Source organism: Lonchura striata, chromosome 12 (assembly GCF_050655825.1).
Source record: "Lonchura striata isolate lonStrDom1 chromosome 12, ASM5065582v1, whole genome shotgun sequence".
Classification (NCBI taxonomy): Eukaryota; Metazoa; Chordata; class Aves; order Passeriformes; family Estrildidae; genus Lonchura; species Lonchura striata.
In genome coordinates this window covers 9,844,605-9,863,426 of record NC_140714.1, presented here as the reverse complement: position 1 = coordinate 9,863,426, position 18,822 = coordinate 9,844,605, and the positions used below count along the sequence as shown (strand labels likewise).

Here is an 18,822-nt window from a genome sequence, read left to right as displayed (position 1 = left end):
ATCAAGGTGAAAGACACTCTGAATGTGTAATTTGCTTTTAGTTTTCTAACAGAAAGAAGCTAGGAAAAAACCCACTTAGTTATCACTCTAGTCAACAATTTAGCATGCTGAATCTTTAATCAAAGTTTATATGCATTGGCCAGAAAAGAAGTATCTGCTTTGCTGTGGTTTCTGGTGTTCAGATGCAAGACAGGGCATGTATTTTAGCATGTGTAAATATTTACAAACACATATCTGTGTCTACAGCCAGACTTTGATTTTCCCACTTCCATCAGCATTTGGAAAAGCACTGTTTGAAAGATTTGATTTTTAGTGACTATTAAATGAGGTGGCATCCATGATGTGCTTGTCCTGGAGGCTCCTCCTGGAAGGCGTTGCTGTGCTTTGGTCGCTTGTCTTCAGCTGTAAGAAGCTTGGAGCGGATCATTACTGTAATCCCAAAGCAAAAACTGAATACACTGTATTTTCAGATGTGTAATCTGATCTATAATCAGATGTGTAATGCGTTGTCTGTAAAAAAAAAAATCAGTGGTTCAACAGTACTGGGAGTTGTGTCTGTTTTGACAACCAGCAGATCCTGGCTGTGCTGGCAGCTTTCCCTCATGGGCATCACTGCCCCCTCTGTGCAGCACCTCCCCCTTCCTCTACCCCTCATTTTTTTGCATGTTACAAGGGACTACATTTCAATGCCAGTATTTTTTTAAAGGGTATGGGTTATCTGAGGTGCAGACTCTACATGTGAAGATCTGATAGCTGTAGCCCAACAGATGGCCCAAGCCAAGCTGGCTGTGAAAACACTCCTCTTATGGAAGTATTTTCACCTGTGCATCAAAGATTGGTCAGTCATGGGGGGGCAGCAAGAGAGCCTGGTTATTGCAGGGTATTTTACCTGAGGAAATTTGTGCAAGGCACAGACTCTCCTGTGGAAGGGTCTCCTGGCTGCACCAGCAAGCAGGTACTTGAGAAGTGCAAAGTGCCCATGCTTGATCCCTTGTTCTATTTTTCAATGTTTTGCCAGCATTGATTTGATAATTGATTACTCCATCCTCAGTTAATGAGGGTTTGTACCAGTCTATGTCAGAGCAGTTCTGGGCCTTCCCCAGTCTGGATTTTTTCTCCCCTCGCTATCAGATCAGGCTCTTGCAGTGTGACTGGGCTCAGCCTAGGGGCACACCATAAATAGCAGGCTTGACTGATGCTTTTTATTTATCCATATTGAGTTCATCAGATGAAGCCAAAGCTTTCTGGGGCCATCTGAAGCTTTCTGGAGGGGATACTCTCACAGTCAGATGTGGCTCCTGGAAGGCAGACGTGGTCTCCAGGAGGCAGACATATGCCTCAAACTTGGATCACTCCTTTTGGACTATGTGGTTGTAAGAGCATTTTTTCACAATATATTTCCTTGGGGGAATCTGATGGACTTAGATCTCGGATACCATCCCCACTAAGTGATACAGTAAAAATAACCTATTATTCTCTGGTTCTGACCTGGGCGGTGACAACATATTGTTTCAGCATCTCTGTCAGACTATTTCCCTTAAGAGCCATTTTAGCCTCACCCAGTGGGACATAGCTAAAGGAAATGAAACTCCAACCCCATTAAGGAAAAAGACAATGCCTTTCACTAAACAAACTTACTTTTCTTGGCTTTTCTTCACCAGGGAGAATCGCCCTTACCCCCCACCCTTGCAGCCTTTGTAGACAGTTCCTGTAATTGGGAATGGCTGGGTGGACACCAATGGTTGGCAGCAAAGGGGGATAAATCTGACATCCCTTGAACGTGACATGGGCTGGGAGCACAGTCCCAGGTGGCCTCTTAGGGGCAGTTCCTCTGGTACTGCTGGACCGTACGTGCCTGCCAGCCACAGCTGCCGGTCCTCCAGACACAATTGGGATTTTAGCAAGTCTGTACACAATAAAGCTGGGCTGTTACTAATTTTGTGCAAGCCTTGGATAGGTAGTGTGCCCCTCTATTGAGAGCTGGTGACTTGCAGCAAAGTTGTGGTGGCTCATCTCCTGCCACCCATACAGTGAAATGACCCCAAAAGCAAGCACGACTTTGAGGGTTCATGGACAAAGGGAGAGATCATGATCTGTCATCACACTCCAGCTCAGGCTGAAGCATAATTTAAACTTAGTAATTAGGTTTTCAAGCACAGCCATTAATTTGGGGTATCTTGAGACAAACTAGAAATCCCTTTTTATAATGCAGTTCCACTCAGTTACAAAGAAAGAGTCTGGAAAGGCACCACTTCACATTTTGTGTGCAGCTAATTGGGACAAACCATAGGGTGATCACCTTGTCCCACGGAGAGTTGGGGTTTGCAGAATGCAATCAACTGGTCAGCTTTCCAAACTCTGGGCAGAACTGACTAACACCTGGGTCAAAGTAAATCCACAGGCAAGAGGATTTGAGCTGGCGGAAAAATAAAGAACTCTGTGTCACGAGATAAAAGTAGATTGCAAAAAACTGCAATCCTGAAGAGTTTTTAATCTTAGAGGTGGCTAATGCTGCAGGTCTCCTTAGGTTTTTTTACATAAGGGGAGCCTGTGTTCCCAGGTTCTGTTTCGGGGTATTTCCAGTATCAGTCTCCACAGGGAGCAGTTAAGCTTCTATTTCAAACCTAATCCTGCAGGGGTCTATAAATCTATATATCTCTGTGCCCTCTTAAGCAGGTTTATGGCTGTCCCACCGGTTCACCAAAAAACTGTGTGGAAAAAAGAGCATACCCTAAACACTGGGTGTGAGCCTCTCTCTTTCCACACTCTGTTGATGAGTGTTTCAATAACCCATGTGAAGAACAGCTTCCATGAGACAATCCAAATGCCCTCCATTCCTCAGCCCAGAATAGCCTGTTGCCTGATGGTTATGACACGCTCCAGCAAGATGAAAGATAGGGATTCAAGGAGCACAAATAGGAAAAGAAAGCAAAAATGGGCCTTCTCCATACCTGGTAGCTGTTGCAGGGGGAGCAGGACAACAACCACCTCTTTGAAGAAAAGCAGTTACATCCATTTTTTTTCTCCCTCAAGAAAGGACTCCAGGAGTTTATGCAGGATGGTGCCTGTTTGGGGCATGGTGTGAGATGCAGATGTCTCAGGGATGTTAAGGCTGCTGTGAATCCATTTTAGAGGCACCTCCATTATTCTCCATTCATGCTACTCAAGCTAGCTACTGTGAATTAGCCGAAAAGCAACTAAGTGCCTAAAGACTGTTACAGAGCTGGCCCTACCATTTTTATTCCATTACTGCTTTATTTCATACCATGTCTCTAACAGTGACCAACAGGAGATATTTTGGTGGAATATATCCTGCCTTCTTCCCCCTACCATGGTGATGGTCCATCAGCCTGCGATTCACTTTCTCCTTCTGTGAGCTCTCTCTGCTGTTGATCACGAGGTATTGCAGTGCTCGTGTCACCCAGCGCACTCACCAGTGGCCTTGTTTAAAAACCAGTAGAAAGTCATAATGATTAACGTTGTGGAGATTAAAGTCCCTTTTTAGATCATGGCCTGATAGGCAGCCGCTGTCACAGTGCCTGCTTTGCAAAGTCCACCGGTGTGCCAGAGGGGTAATGTGGAGCTGCTGTGGTTTGTGGCAGTGTTAGCCCTCTGAAACTTTCCGTGGTGAGTGGAAAGCATTGCAGGTACAGTGATGCATATCTATCTCAAATCATGTTTGGATTAAAAACTTCCTGCAGAGCTAATGTCAACTTAGTCTTCGGGTCACTGCCACAAGCTCAGTCAGGTTAGAGTTCTAAACCATTATGCAGGTACAGGGGAGGCTGGCAGCTATCAAACAGGATAATCTGCAGCATGATATTTTTTATGACTATACTCATAATGACACGTATAAGTAGCGAGTGGTTGTGATCTGGAACAAACTTGCTGGTTTGCCTGGTTCTGGTGAAAATTTCAGTGTCAACATGCTATGCAAAAATAACTGGTCGGATCCAGCTGAAGTCACTTGAGTTATGTGGGGACTTAATTGGCCGCATATGCCTGACATCTCAGTTAACATAAAAGCTACGAGTTACTCCTGAATTGTTTTCATTAGAAAATCCTAGTTAAAAAGGCACTTGCTAGAATAATTCTTTCTGCTATTATTTTTGAATGTCTATGATTTTGATAATATATAATATATATATATAAATTATTAAACCAGCTATGATTTAATGTGGTTCATGCCACTGACTTTTTAATTAACTAAGGAGCCATCATTCTCAGCAAACTAATCCATTGCATAGGTGTGCATTTCACAATAATTGAATATAAAGGCTTATTTTTGTCCCTTTATTGATGTCAAGGGAAAACAATGCAGTTATGAAAATGGAATAAACTGAAAAGATTCCTTCAGTTCCTGCAGGCTGATTAGAACAAATGACTTTCCATTGCAGTTTTTATGAATGTATAGTTTTCTGAAAGGTTTATAGTACTTCAGGGAATGGAAATTGCAGGCAATAAATAATACAGGATCGCTCAAGTTATTGGGGAGTAGAAGAACGGCTTTTATCTGGAAAGGTGAGATTTACTATTCTGTACTTCACACGAATGTTTTAGAAGGAACCAGATGCAGTGGTTTGTGCTTTATTTTGGGCATGGCAGCAGCAGCGTTGGGAGCAGCACGTGCCGGAGGCGGCACGGGGAGCGCTGCTGGGGCGCCCCTTCCCTGCAGGCAGCAGGCCAGGCGAGCAGTGCCAGGGCTTCACGCTGCCTGGCTGCTCTGCCTGCACTGAGGTGACCACGCACTCAGGGGGACTTTGCCTCTCCTGGTCAGTGAAGTCATCAGAAGTATTTTCCTAATTCAGCTTAATAAACAACACTGTTTCGTACGGAATGAGTTTGGCTAAGCATTTCTTGCAGAGAGCTCATCTGGAGAAGACTGTTTAGTAAACCCCTCTTTACTCTTTTTTCTTTTTCTGTGTAGAAAGCAGAAATATGGCAACAAAGGAAAAGCTTCAGTGCTTGAAAGATTTCCACAAGGACATCCTCAAACCTTCCCCTGGCAAGAGCCCGGGGACACGGCCTGAGGATGAGGCTGAGGGAAAGCCACCCCAGCGGGAAAAGTGGGCGAGCAAGATCGACTTCCTGCTGTCCGTGGCGGGGGGATTCATTGGTTTAGGCAACGTCTGGCGGTTCCCGTATCTCTGCTACAAAAACGGCGGAGGTGAGTCTTCATTCCACGCTCGGGAATCGCTCTGTCTGCCCTATGCTCACTACTTTTCAGTGCTTTCATCCAGTTTTTAAGAAACCTGTTCATCCCTGTGTTTTCTGCCTCCCTCACCAGTCTTCAGGAGAGATTGTTTCGTCACTGAATAGTTTATATTAAATTTTTATTAGGGGAAAAAAATCCAGGAATTTCAAATGTTGTGCTGTTGGGCCTTTCCTGCTCTTTTACTTCTGCTACAACTGAGTCTGAGTTTTAACTAAAAGATATGCTATTAATATAGACCATTAGGATTTCAGGGGATTTCAGAATAAGAGCAGTTTGAGCCTTGTCAAAGTATTGTGTGCCTAACAATCTGTCATTGTTATTGGAGATATTCATTTTAAAGAGGTAAGAAAATGCCCTTTCCAGCCTATACTCATCCTTTTAGCAGAAAAAATGAGTAAAAATACCCCAGAATAAGATTATTGCATAGTGATATTAAAGTATCAAATATCTTTGTTTATATTTGCCTGTTGTCACTTTTTTGATGATCTTGTGTAAGTTCTGTCATTTAATCTCATTATGTACTATTGTATTTTCTCAACAGGTGCATTTCTTATACCTTATTTCATTTTCCTGTTTGGGGGAGGTCTTCCCGTGTTTTTCCTGGAGGTGGTGCTAGGACAGTATACCTCCGAAGGTGGAATTACATGCTGGGAAAAGATCTGCCCTATTTTCACTGGTCAGTACATCTTGTTATGCTTTACTGCCTAAAGACCCCTCTGCAAACCATATGTAGCAGCACCATTCCCCTCATGTCCATTAACTCAGCTGTTTGCTCTAGTAATTAAGGGTATGATATTGGTTCCTGGAAAGGTAGAAGTCAGAGAGTCTGAAGGACAAAATGAGGTATTGATTTTGATGCTATCAGCTTGTTAACTGGCAAAACTGCCAATAACCAAGAAAGAAATTGCATATAATGCCTTTTAAGGCAATTGCACATTTTGTTTACAGGTATCAGAGAAAGTGTTGTCTTAAAAGGCTGGATGACATTAAGGAAACCATCTTTGAAATGTTATTTTGGTCTGGAAATCAAAATCTGTCTTCCATGTGAAAGTTTCTCATTGGCATCATCCATCTGCTACTGAAGCAGTCAAAACCTAGATAGCACTTTTTGGTGGGATTCAAGAACAGGGCTTTGGTCATAACTGACCAGGTCCTGGTGAATGTTAGTCTGATATTATCAAATATTGCCTGCTCAATGCTCACAGGAACAGTGTGAAGGCTGCTCTGGAAGTTAAAGAGAAGGAAAAATTGAAGAGTTAGAAAAACAACAGAGAATGCCTGTCTTGTGTGTAGAATGCCCTTTACATCTGGACAGCACAGGCAGAATATTTTGAAATAACTACACTAAACATGTGGCCCTGTTCAAATCCCATTTGGAAAGAGTGGGAACTTCACACTGGCGTGTCTCTAGCTCTGCCACTGTTGCTGTTCCAGGCATCTCTCTCCCCTGATGTCACCCTAGGCAGAAGTGGGGGTTTTCTCTGAGGCTCACCCTCCCACCTAGTACTCAAAATGCTGCTGAGGATGATGTAATTGTGCTGCTTTAGCTTAATTTTCTTCCTCCTCCTCCCACTTTTGTGAAAACTTTTTTTTTTTTAGAGGAGGAGGAGGAAGAAGGAATGTTCCTTGTTTAGATAGCAATCTCCTAGGCATCCATAAAAAGAAAGTGTAGCTAATGTGACTAGCTGTATATGCTGAAAGAAATGCAGATGTACAGAATAAATAGCACTTGATCTGCTTGTTTCCATCTGACATGAAAATAGTCTGTGGTGATAAAGACTGCTGCTGCAACAAGGTTTTAAACTGAAAAATATGAGACAGGTATCCCAAGTGCTGGGATATCCATCAGAGTGATATTAAAGGGAGCCTCACAGGTTCTTGTAAGAGACAGCTCTACATTTTTCAAGGAAGTATTTTTATTTTGCTTGTGATTCCTAACTGGCCGACTGTGTAAGCAGAGATTGATCCAGGTAACCATAAGATCCACAAATACTATTCTTCCTTTGCACAAGTGAAATTGAGGCAGAAACCACCACTTTCACACAGATTTCTTTTTAACTGATTCAAGAAAAGTCTTTTTTCCCCCACACAGACTGAGTCCAGCCAGTTGATAACTGATTGGTGCAGACACTGTCCAGCTGAGCTGCTGCCAGGAAAGCTGGCTTGGGGGACAGTGTGGCAAGAATGAGGTTGCCCACAAAGGTACCTAAGAAGTGAAATGGTGTGGTCAGAGAGAGAGAAAGCTTAATAAGTTTTCCCATTAATCAGTCTGGGAAGCTTTAGGAAGCTGGAGATAGAAAATGATAATCAAATAGTAACCAATCTGCAGGTGGTATTTATAACAAGTTGTTTTCTCATAAAGTTGTTGACCAGTGGGTGTCTTCTTAATTAGCCATTCATGTGAAATGTGATTAAATGATCAATCAGGTCCACCTGCAGCAGACCAGTGTCTAAAAGAAGAGGCCAGAATAAATGTGGGGCTTTTTGCCTCTAGCTTTCTGATCTGAGTCTGTGTCATTTGTTCCTGACTCAATGGTGACAATGGTGCAGCCAACAAGCAAAACCTGATGCCTTGACTTCCCTCTACTAAAACTTGAAATAGCTGGGTTAGTGTTAAATTGAGAAGATTCCTGCAGTCTTCCCCTCAGTGTCAGCAAACCATAGCCAGAAACTCAGCCCTGAGTGCCAGAGATGGTGGCAGGGCTGTGCTTATGTGTGGTTGAGCTGTTTCCATCAGCAGTAGGGCAGGGCAGGATACAAGCCCACAATACAGTGGGAATGGCACCAGCCCCAGGAGATCACAAGGTGCAGCAGCTGTCACATTTGTTTTTCTTTTCTCTCTCCTTCTTTCCAGGAATTGGTTATGCTTCCATAGTGATTGTGTCCCTTCTGAATGTGTACTACATTGTGATCCTGGCCTGGGGACTCTACTACCTGTTCCAGTCGTTCCAGAGCGTCCTGCCATGGGCACACTGCCACCAGAAGTGGAACACGCCGACCTGTGTGGAAGACACTCTCAGGAAGAACAAAACACTCTGGATATCACTGAATGCCACTAACTTCACCTCTCCTGTCACAGAATTTTGGGAGTAAGTACCCCCTCTTCTCGGTATCTTCTGACAACTCTCGGTGGCATGCCAGAGGTCAGTCCTGAGATTTTATGGAAGCCCAATGGGGAGCATTAGATAGGAAAAGAAAATTGATCTGGGTGTCAGTTTTTTGACCAGTGTTTGCTACTGGTTCTCACCTATCTTGAGACAGACTGGTAAGTCTGGGAGTGGTGGAGGCAGGTGATAGATGTGTAAGTGTATTTATCCTAGACTATACAGAGAGCTTTAAAAGCCCAGTACAGTTTCTTCTTTGGAAGAAAACTTATTTCCTTCTTGGCTGGATTCTCTTGAGCGTGGCAGGAGAACACAAACAAGTCACTGCAGATGCCCTGATAGCAGGGATTTACAGTGAAAACAGTGACAAATCATCACCTTTGTGGTTATCTCTTCCCCAGCTGTTAGCATTTGAAGTACACTTTGTGAAGCTATAGCACATCTCTCTTCAGGCTGACGACAATGTAAGGTTTTGACCTCAGTAATAAATCTGACAGAGGTGGTGAATGTTGTCCTGTGTTCCAGGTTTCTCAGGTCACCTCTGTTGCAACTTTTTTTTTTGCAGTCTCTGAGGAGACTGTTTTGCCAGATGCCTGAATTTCATCAGTCATAAGCTTCTTATTCTCATTTCTCTGTTATTTTTCAAGTTTTAAATCATATTGCATAACGTGATCTCTGAACAGGCATGACCTCAAAACTCTGTGTGTTTATATAAGTGTCAAAACATAGCAGCAGAGGAAGACACCTGTAGGGAAACTTAAATCCAAAGTATCTTCAAATAGTTCATTAATAATTTTTTTGCTTGCTTGCTCAGATAGTCACTTACAGATAGAATCAGTTTCTGGCCCAGCTTAGCTTTTTCAGCATGTTTAAAGTGCAGTTTCATCTCTGGTCAACTTGTACCCACTTCTCTATTTTTAAAAATAAGCATCAGCCAAAGCCCCAGCAGGAATCATGTTCATGCTGAAGATGTTTGGCATGCATGAGGTTTAGGAAAAAATAGTCTTAGGAGCTGTGCTAAAATTTGTAACACGAGAGCCAAAATATAAAGGGGCAGATTGAATCTGGGATTGGTAGTTTGTCAAAAGGCTCTGGTGGCTGGTGTGAGAGACAGGGTGCAGGCTCTGAGAGCAGCATTTTCACCATGAGCTCTGTGTTTCCATGTTGAGGGGCAGCTGCTTTCCCAGGTGATTTCCTCCCTTGTAAATACGGAGGAAGTTAGAAAACGATTGTTAAGTGGTACCTTGGGATATTTTGGGGAAACTGAGAGAGGCAAGTTGCAGTAGAAGGGGAAGCAGCTCTCATTCCTTTGGACATGAAGCCACAATGGCTTCGGTCTGAAAGCCTTGAATCCAAATGAGTGGCTGGTTTGGTCATTTGTTCCAAGGTCTTCCCAAGGTCCCCTAAGGAAGCAGAGGTCCACATGCTGCCCCTGAAATAGTTGCTCCTCCAGACTTCCAAAGTCTCCCACTGTGTTCATCATTGCTTCTGTGCAGTGATTTTGCAGACAGTCCCCTTGTACCTTGGGCACCTGTGAGCTCCTGATGTGGCCATGGAGTTGTCCTGCTGCTCTGGAAGCTCCTGCTCCTTGTACTGCACAGATCTGTGGGCCAGATTGTCTCCCTGGGGTCCCCAGGCAGCATGTTCACTTCAGGTGACTGAAGATACCGCAAGAAAAAGGACTAGGAGCTGGGAAAGGGATTGTAAAAGAGTGAGAGTTCCAGCACACTGGGGAGCAGCAGAGCTCTCTGTGGTCACAGCACAGCAGGTGTTTGATAAAGGGTGTTGTGGCAGTGCAGCCCAGGGTAAGGGGAATGATGTCCCCATGGGAACATGTTAGTGATGGAGCTCTTAGTTAACTTCCCTCCAAGGGAAACCAAGTCAGAAGATTCCTCTGCAAGCTGAGCCAAATCCTCCTGTAGATGTAGTCAGGCTGGAGGAGCCTGAGCTGGACAGCAAATCCTTGATCCTCACAACACTTTGCTGTCCTCTGTTGTGCCCTCTCTGTGTCTGTAGCAGAGTTGGAGCAAAGGTTGCTCAGTGATCAGTGCTTCTGGAGTAGCTCTCCCTGCAGTTTGCAGCCACTTTAACTTGTGTCCTCAACAGTTTTAGACACTGTAAGCTGAACTCTTCCCCAGAGTCTTGCTAGGGAGGAGTTTGGCTTTGTAATCCTACTAGGACAGATACACTGCCCATAATTCACTGTTTCATCATGGGCAAAACTGCCCTTAACCGAGCAAGCTGCCTCCAGGAGTCATGACACTTAGAGGACTATTAAAAATAGCTGCTGTCTTTGCATAAATAACTATTGATGCCTTAAAGGAAGAGCAGAGATCATGCAGCACTGTTGTAATAAAAGTAGCATAGCTTTCACATGGCGCAAGCACTGAATATCCCCATTTTTTCCCCCAGACATGCTACTATTTTTTATAATTCTGAAATTAAAAATAGTTTGAAGAACTTTCAGGTACCATGCTGCCATAGATAATACTGGCTGCCAGCCAGCCAGCTACCAACATGGAAAGGACAGGTAAATAATTAGTCTTTAACTGAAGATATCCATCTGCTTTGTGGCACAATTCATTCCAGTTTAATTCAGAGGTTTGTGAGTATTTGGTTTCTGAAACCAAATGCCATTTTTATTGTGGGACATTTATAGTGTCCTCATCAGTACTGCTTTGTAAAACTAGTGCTGCCCAGGTATAATTGACCACATAGATGCATTAACCTCTTCACACTGAACTTCTCAGTCTGGCTGGATATATAGTGCAGCCTGACATTTCAGCTAATTTGAATTAATGTTTGGTACAAATCACATGCTTGCTTGAGCAGCAATAAAAGGGGGTTAAGAAAATCAGGCTTTTTATCAGGAGATTTACCTCTTGGTATCACATGCTTCAGGTCTTATTTCTGAAGACTTTATTTTGAAGTTCAAAACCTTAAAGTCTTACACACATATTAATACATAAGGGATAAGTGTAATAGGGTAATTAGGGTTGAACAAAACCTCTGATTGTCTGGTGCTGGCCAAGTGTTTATAAATATTTGGTAATCAGCAGACTTTATTTGTCCAAATCCCAAGAAAGACCATCACATGCTAACGGCATGTAATCCTAAAGGGAGCAACACAAAAAACTAAACAAAATCCAGAGCAGCTGTCTCTGCCTTTAAGAGCAAATGTGAGAGTTTTTAAAATAATTTCATGTTCTCCTTTTAATATTCTTCTGTACAATCTCTTCAGTGTTAATTATTCTTGTCCATCCAACATGAAAGGGTGCTTCACCTTTCCTGGTTTGAAAGGTCTTGTCTGCATTCACTTGATTAATGAGCTGGAATATCCCCCAAGGATTGCATAACTCTCTTCATTTTATTTCTGTTTATGTTGTAGAGCCAGTTACAGCTCCTGTTACATTTCCATATTGCACACACTAGAACATATTAGTGTTCAAGGGTCAAGAACTCCTGTTTATAACAAACTCAGCCCCAGCCTGTTGTCCCATTGATTATGTATGAGTGACAGTTAATGACAGCATCCGACTATAAATCTGAATGACTAACAACTCTGTGTGTGTGGTGTGAAGGCAGCTGAGTGGGCTTGGCTGAATCTCTGTAGCATGGGAGTTATGTAACAAAATTGAAGAGTAATTAGCACAGCCCAGATCATGCTCCTTCCTGAACTTGAATTTACAGGGTCAAAAATCCAGGTTGAGTGCTTCTGCAAAAATATGCAGGGATAGAAGTCATAAAACAATTGTAATGCTGAAGCTCCCCTAGTGATTCTGAGCATATTCCTTGAGGAAGTCAGTCTTTGTGAGATGGGATAAGCAAGAAAAGCATAGAAAAGCAAGTTATCTGTCTCTCAGTCACCCACTGGGGTATCTTCCAAAAAATCTTGGAAGAATTGCTGGGGCAAACTCTAGGAGAGATGGACACTTGCTTTTAGTTCCACAGTAAAAAGCAAAGAAGTCTTAGCTGAATGCATTAATAAAGCTTCCTATTCCAGAAGGCATTTGCAGTTAATTATTCACTGTTTCCCAAGAGCCAACTCTATAGATTGCCTTTTTAATATGAACTGCCCCTTTGATTGGAAAGTTGCCATTTATTTTTAAAAAAGGCATAGAAAGTTGTGGCTAAACTTTTTCATCTTATAAATGTATTTTCTGCTTTTGTATAGGCACAGCAGGTTTTTCCTTTGTTTCTTTAGGCTCAGGTGAAGCAAGACTGCAACTTTATGCCAAATATTCATTACTGAGGGGGTTCTCATAAGTATTGAATAGCTGTGCTGATTAGGGCAGACTTACCCTGTCTGGTGCCATTAGTCCTTTTTCATAACAAAATACACACACGTTCAGAGAGAAGAAAGCATTTGGTGTGAGAACACAGTCACACAGGTAATCCAAGTGAGTTTGGCAAACAGAGACACAAAAACAGATGGGCAAGGGTTTGAGTCCTATTAAACTCGTCAATCCAGGGCTTTTTCCAAAAACTAATTGCAGATTTTCCATCAGTGACTTCATTCACTATTATTTCCATGGTAATAGCAAAAAAAAAAAAAAAAAAAAAAATCATTAGTTCAGGGGAAAACCCAACCACCATGGTCTGTCTTGTACTGGATCCCCACACAAAGCTGTGCATGCCACACACATGGGCCTGACTCAGACTGCTCTGGGCTCTACTCTCTGTGACCTGAAAGTAAATTTTAACTAATAATTAATAAAAAAAAATTGTTAGGTAGCAAGTTCACTCCTGTAGTCCTGGGGCAAGCTGTTTCTTTGGTAATTGAGGTAAAAAATTTTCTTTGACTAAAAAAACCTTACAGAGTTTACCAGGTTCATTTGCAGAGTTTTAGCTTAGTGAACAGTAAGAAGCAGTTTGTTCTTTTACATATTTGACAAATGAAGTGTTGAGTGTGACAAGGCCTGTGCAGTGTGTGAAGACAGTGTATGTTTCATGAAATGATTTGAAAAATAGTTTAAATTAAGTATTTAATGGTAAGCCATGGAAATTTTGAAAAGAGAGAAGCCTTAATGAATATTTCCCCTCTGGATCAGACTCTTTTAATGGTCAGATGTTGCTCCCTTAAAGCACAGCTGAGGAATTACTTTTTATTTATTAACCTAAGTGAGGGAATAAGAATTCCCAAATAATCTGGTGCTGGCTCAATGAGACCCCGGTGTTGGGGTGCTGAGGGCAGGTGGCAGCACCTGGGCAGTGTTTGTTTGGGGGCCCCAAGGGAAGAAGAGATAATGGCTCCACTCTTCACCCTGCAAAGCTGAATGGCCTGACACTCCCCTGCACTGCTTTTTCCCTTTCCTTCTCGTGGCAGCCTTGCTAATGAGCTGAAAAGGAGCAGAAACATGTGGACCCAGGTCAGCTGCAAGTGTCCATGATGGAGATGTGGTGTGTACTACTGCCAGGCAGCTTCACTGGGGCAAGCTGGTCTTCCATCTTCAAGAAAGCAAATACTCTTTTATCTCATATTGGGGTGGTTCATAGGCTCCTAAAAAAAGCTTACATTTTTTAAATATTGTGCACTATATTGATTTAAGGAGTCCTACAGACACAGGGGAGGTGTAGGGTTGCAAAGCACAGCTTTTATCACATAAGCCACTGACTTAGCACATTTTGAGAGCAGAGATCTGTGTGTGCATCAGCTGCCCTGCACACCATCGTGTCTTCTTAGCCATCAGAACCAGAGTCTGCATCAACTGAGCTCCTGCATCTCTCTCTTCTTTTGTTTCCTTTCAAACACTCAGGCGCAATGTGCTGAGCTTGTCCTCGGGCATTGAAGATATTGGTATTATCAAGTGGGATCTAGCACTGTGTCTCCTCCTCGTCTGGGTGATATGTTTCTTCTGCATTTGGAAAGGAGTCAAATCCACTGGGAAGGTAAGTGCTCTTTTATCCATGCTAAAATCATTGCAGTTAGAGATATTTGGAATACTAAGTAATGCTGTTCTGGAAGATATTTACCATTTCCTGGAAAAACTGTATTTTTCCATGAGTAAGAGAATTCAACTGGCTTTTGAGGGTCATTACCAATGTCCAAAATGCCTGTGAGTCAAGTAGCCACTACTGGAAGGGCATCAAGAAGCAGATACAAGCACAGATTGAGCCCCACTTCAGCTCTCAGAGGACAAACATCCCACTGATGTCATGAGTGTGGAAGGTCTCAGCCTTGTGGTGGGTGGGCTTTGCACTGTGTCTGTGTTCTCACTCCAGTCAAGTTCATCCCAGTGCAGCAGGATGGATGCTAACAGAGCTGTGGTGGGGGTGTTGTGGATGCACAGCATTTTTGAAATGCCACTCACTTACGGAAGAGCTCTGTGGAGACACACAAGGCTAAACTTAGGTACTTGTTCAGGAGCATTGTCACTAACAAAGATCCTACACAGCTTGTGGGTTTGGTCCCATCACATGCTCTTCAGAGTCACGTTTCCCTGTAAAGGATAACAGTTGCCTCACTCCTGAACATCCTGCTCCATTGCACATCTTGGTCAGCCACTTGGTGTGAAGCATAATACTATTCCCCCTTGCATTCAGTAGTGTTTTTATACCTATTTTCGTAAGTTTTTGAAGCCATTGTGCTTGTGTAATTCTTAGCTTTCAAAATTGTTCCTTGAGGCAGTGTTCAGATAAGTCTGACTGAGGAGGAGGGAGCTCAAGGTACTAAGTTCCCCACATTTCTTTTCAACTATGTGGAAGTGAACCCATTAGTGCCCCTCCTAAGAAAGGCCACAGTGTGAACTCATCTTTTATAAGTCCCCAGAGAAGTCAGGGGAAGAAATTCCAAGTGCCTCAGCTGCAGAGAGAGCATAATTTAGCAGGTTTAGCTTGTTGCACACTGCAGAATCAACCAGGAGACAAAACTTTGTAGGAAGCCAGGCCTCATGAGTTCCACTGTTGACTAAACCACTTGCTTTACTGCAGTTTCTACCTTGCTTTCTGTGATTTCTATCAATGGGCCTCATTAAAAAGCTGGTGCCTTGATCTGGATTCCCTCCACCTTTCCCCTGAAAAGCAGCTTCCACACCTGTAAAGCACACATTGACAAAAATGCTTGTTTCTCTATTCCCTCTGACTGATGTGACTCAGTGAGGAGTTTGTACAAGTTTTATATTAAAGGTGGGTGCAGGAAATATCCTGCAGCAGCAGGGTGGAAGTGAACATTTCTGCAGCACCTTTGACAGCCCAGGTTTCTGCTCAGAAAAGGCTCTGGTAACAGAGAAAAGCATTCCAAGCTCCCTGTGGTATTCCCTATGAAGATAAAAGGTTGCAAACAGGTCTATTAAAATCAGATATCTAAAAATCTGTGCTCTCTGCAAATCCTGCAAAATTTTCTCATGTCTAAAGCAGGGTGGTTGGTAGGAATTCACTCACTGCTCTTTGCAGCATCAGAGCTCGTGTGGGTGTGCAAAGACCATCAAAACCATTGGAAAGTCTCGGGTTGACTCCATTAACTTTGGGGTCAAAGAAAAGTAAACTGTAAACTCTAATGGAGGACTTGAATTATTTGAAAAGTTGAGTTTACTTTAGTAGAGGGTTGTTTATAGCACTTCCCTGCTTTCCAGTGTGTTAATGGCTCTTTGGAGAGCAGGGTGGGGGTGGGGGGAAGAAGTAGTTTTAAAATCTCTTAGTTAAAGCTTTTGACAAATATGAAATCGTGATGAAAAATATTAGTAATGCTTAAGCTTTAGATAATGTGCTTGATCTTAAGAATTCCTGCAGCATTGTGAGAGAATCTCTACCTGCAGTACAAAGACCTCTCTGTGGGTTTTTGTTCATTCAGCTCCTGCAAATATGTCAAAGTTTGTTTTTTTTTTCTGTTGTTGGTAAGAAAACTTTGATTTTTTTCATAGTCCCGGCTTATTTAAAAAAAATAAGAAGATGCAGAAATCTTCTTTTTATCCTGGTTTTGGTGAAACTAGGCTAATGTGTAATACATGTTATTTGTGGAAAATATACAAAAAACTCAAAGAGATAATTAAAAAGGGCACGTATGAAAAAATTTCCTTTCATTCAATGAAATCAACCCTGCTTTGTGAATTATTTTATGGCAATGCAGGCTTTGAGTTCTCATTACTCTCAGAGGACACACTTATGAAGAAAAATGGAGCATCCTGGGAGCTTTGCAGTAGTTAAGCAAATTCTGGAAAACAAAAATACATTTTAACTCATGGCAGCAAAATGTAATTACCTGGGGGAATCATCTGACTCCAAGAAAAATGCCCTTTCTTGGACAGTAGTGACTGTAGCACAGCAGTTATATAAAAAAATGAAGGAAAGCAGTGATGAGCAAAGAAAGCAAAATGTTAGAGGTCAAAAAGTGTGGGTCTAAAGATAGAACTGTCCAAATGCAAGCTCAATTAACCCTCGTGCTTGAGATGAAAGCAAAGGGCTCTTTCATCAAATGAATGAGGAGATAACAAGAAGAGAAGAAGTAGGCTGTTATTCAAAGAGAGTGGGAATAGAGGTTAAAGATAATGAAGACATATTTTCAAACTGGATGAATAGAGCCTTAGTTTCCAGTAATGATGTTGCTGAATAGGCAGCAAGGGCAAGAATGAAGTTATAGGACTGGAAATTACCACCGTGGTGGCTGATGCCAACCTGAAGGGCTTGATGTGTTCAAGGGGATAGGAAGGGAGACACAGGAGCACGGACAAAATTACCTTCACCTCTGAACACAGTTCTTGGGGAGGTGACTGGAGGAGCAGCAGTGGGGCTGCACAGCAAGGTCAGAGGTAGCAGCAGAACTTGCAAAATTTGGAAGTTTTAAAGTTCCAATAAAAAATGAGGTAATAATGTTTCAGGGACCCTCAGTGAGTAAATCTTTTCACTTCCCTGGCAGAGGTGCACTTGTCATGCAAAGGCAGAATTTGAACAAAAGTCATGAATTGTATAAAATCACGTCTGAGTGATATGACCATTGACTGGGCCCCTTGGAGGGATTCATGCATTGCCTTCAGGCCTAAGGCAATAAGGTGTTAAAGACCATTAAACTAAAGATAGACACAGAAACCCAGGTCAGACCCTTTTAAGGTATGAGCGGGCTTTGAATTCCCGTTGTTAGAACTCTCTTGGTTCTGGAGCTTTGGCTGCCACAGACTAAACAGGGCCTTTTTTTCTTATTTCCAGGTAGTGTACATCACTGCCACATTCCCATTCATCATGCTCCTCGTTCTGCTCATCCGTGGTGTGACCCTGCCTGGAGCTGCAGAAGGCATCAAGTTTTATCTTTACCCTGATATCTCACGGTTAGCTGACCCACAGGTACAGAACCAGGAGTGGGGAGCGGGATGATTTCCTGTGTGAAGGGGGATGGTGGAGGGTGATGGTGCTGATGTAATGTCAATCAGGTTTTTTTTCCACAGTCTTTAGAGGTCCAAATATAGCATGAACTTTAATGCTGGGTTATATTTTCCAGAGCTCTGCTTGAGAAGGTCACTGTTAAATGTGTTAATGCATCTTTCCATGTGTATGTTTGTGTGTGTATGCGTGTGTATTTTTTTGTGTCAAAGGACTCTGAGGCTGTAGACTCTGTCCTGTTATACAATCTCAGCTTTCTTGTTGGTAAGGTAAGGGAGATGCATTTTTTTTAATGAGGATAGTCTTTAGTTTCAAAGGAAAGACACGTGAGCTTCACAGATGGAGCAGCAAGCAACAACTGTGAGTACCAGTGTCACTTATCTCCCACTGCTCAATAGGAGGAGATTGGGAGAGAAGTGAATGAAATTACAGGAGAATGAAAAGCCATGCAAAGGTGGGGAAAATGCTTTCTGAGGCACAGGAACTACTGTTTGATTAGCCCTGGCTAGTGGGAGCCAGGCTTACTCTTTCTGTATAGATAGAAATTCTGTCTGTGCTCAGAGATTGCAAGTATGGGACTTGAGCAAATTCAGCATTGTTTCAGCCAACAGTGTTCATGTGAGAAATGAAAAAGAAATACAATACTCCCCCAAAAAAGAAAAGAAAGCAAGGGATCTTTGAAAATAATAAAATGTTTGTCGCAGTGATAGGAAATAACATCTGTCTTCGTTATTTCTTTCTAACGAGCATTAGGTTAAAATAAAACTCCAGTGGTCACTAAAGGACTGAAGTAGGAAAAGGGTAATTGAAAGAAATATCATTAAAATTTGGTTCATTTTCTAGTCTTGTCCTCTTTTATAAGATACCCTTTTCACAGGAGACATTATATTTTATGATTTAATCTTCTTTTATGGGACCCTGTCATTTTTATGATCTACTGTTAGCCCTAACCAGAATGTCAGCAGATAATGTAGGAGAGGTTCATGTGAGCTGGCTGGCTCCCACCCACAGTCTAGCAAAAGCATCACTCTGAGGAGACCATAGTTTCCTCAGTCTTTCCAGCAAGGTGCTAGGAAGTGATAGTGGGAGGGAGGAGGTAATGGTCCTCAGTCTACATTCTCACTTACTCAACCTCCTTGGTGGTTTCCACTGGTGTTAGCAGTCTTCAATTTGCAGAAAGAAGAGAGCAGATGG

General features: G+C 42.5%; 1 protein-coding gene across 11 annotated transcripts in view; it reads left to right on the top strand.

The window, feature by feature from the left end:
• SLC6A6 (solute carrier family 6 member 6) overlaps positions 1-18,822 on the top strand; it is a 93,308-nt gene that overhangs the window by 54,296 nt on the left and 20,190 nt on the right. For all 11 annotated transcript variants that reach the window (XM_021531631.4, XM_021531674.4, XM_021531652.4 and 8 more), the window contains 5 exons: positions 4,928-5,167; positions 5,757-5,891; positions 8,070-8,304; positions 14,076-14,208; positions 17,458-17,592. In XM_021531631.4, the coding sequence (XP_021387306.1) occupies positions 4,928-5,167; positions 5,757-5,891; positions 8,070-8,304; positions 14,076-14,208; positions 17,458-17,592 (878 nt within the window). The remainder of the gene's footprint in view (positions 1-4,927; positions 5,168-5,756; positions 5,892-8,069; positions 8,305-14,075; positions 14,209-17,457; positions 17,593-18,822) is intronic.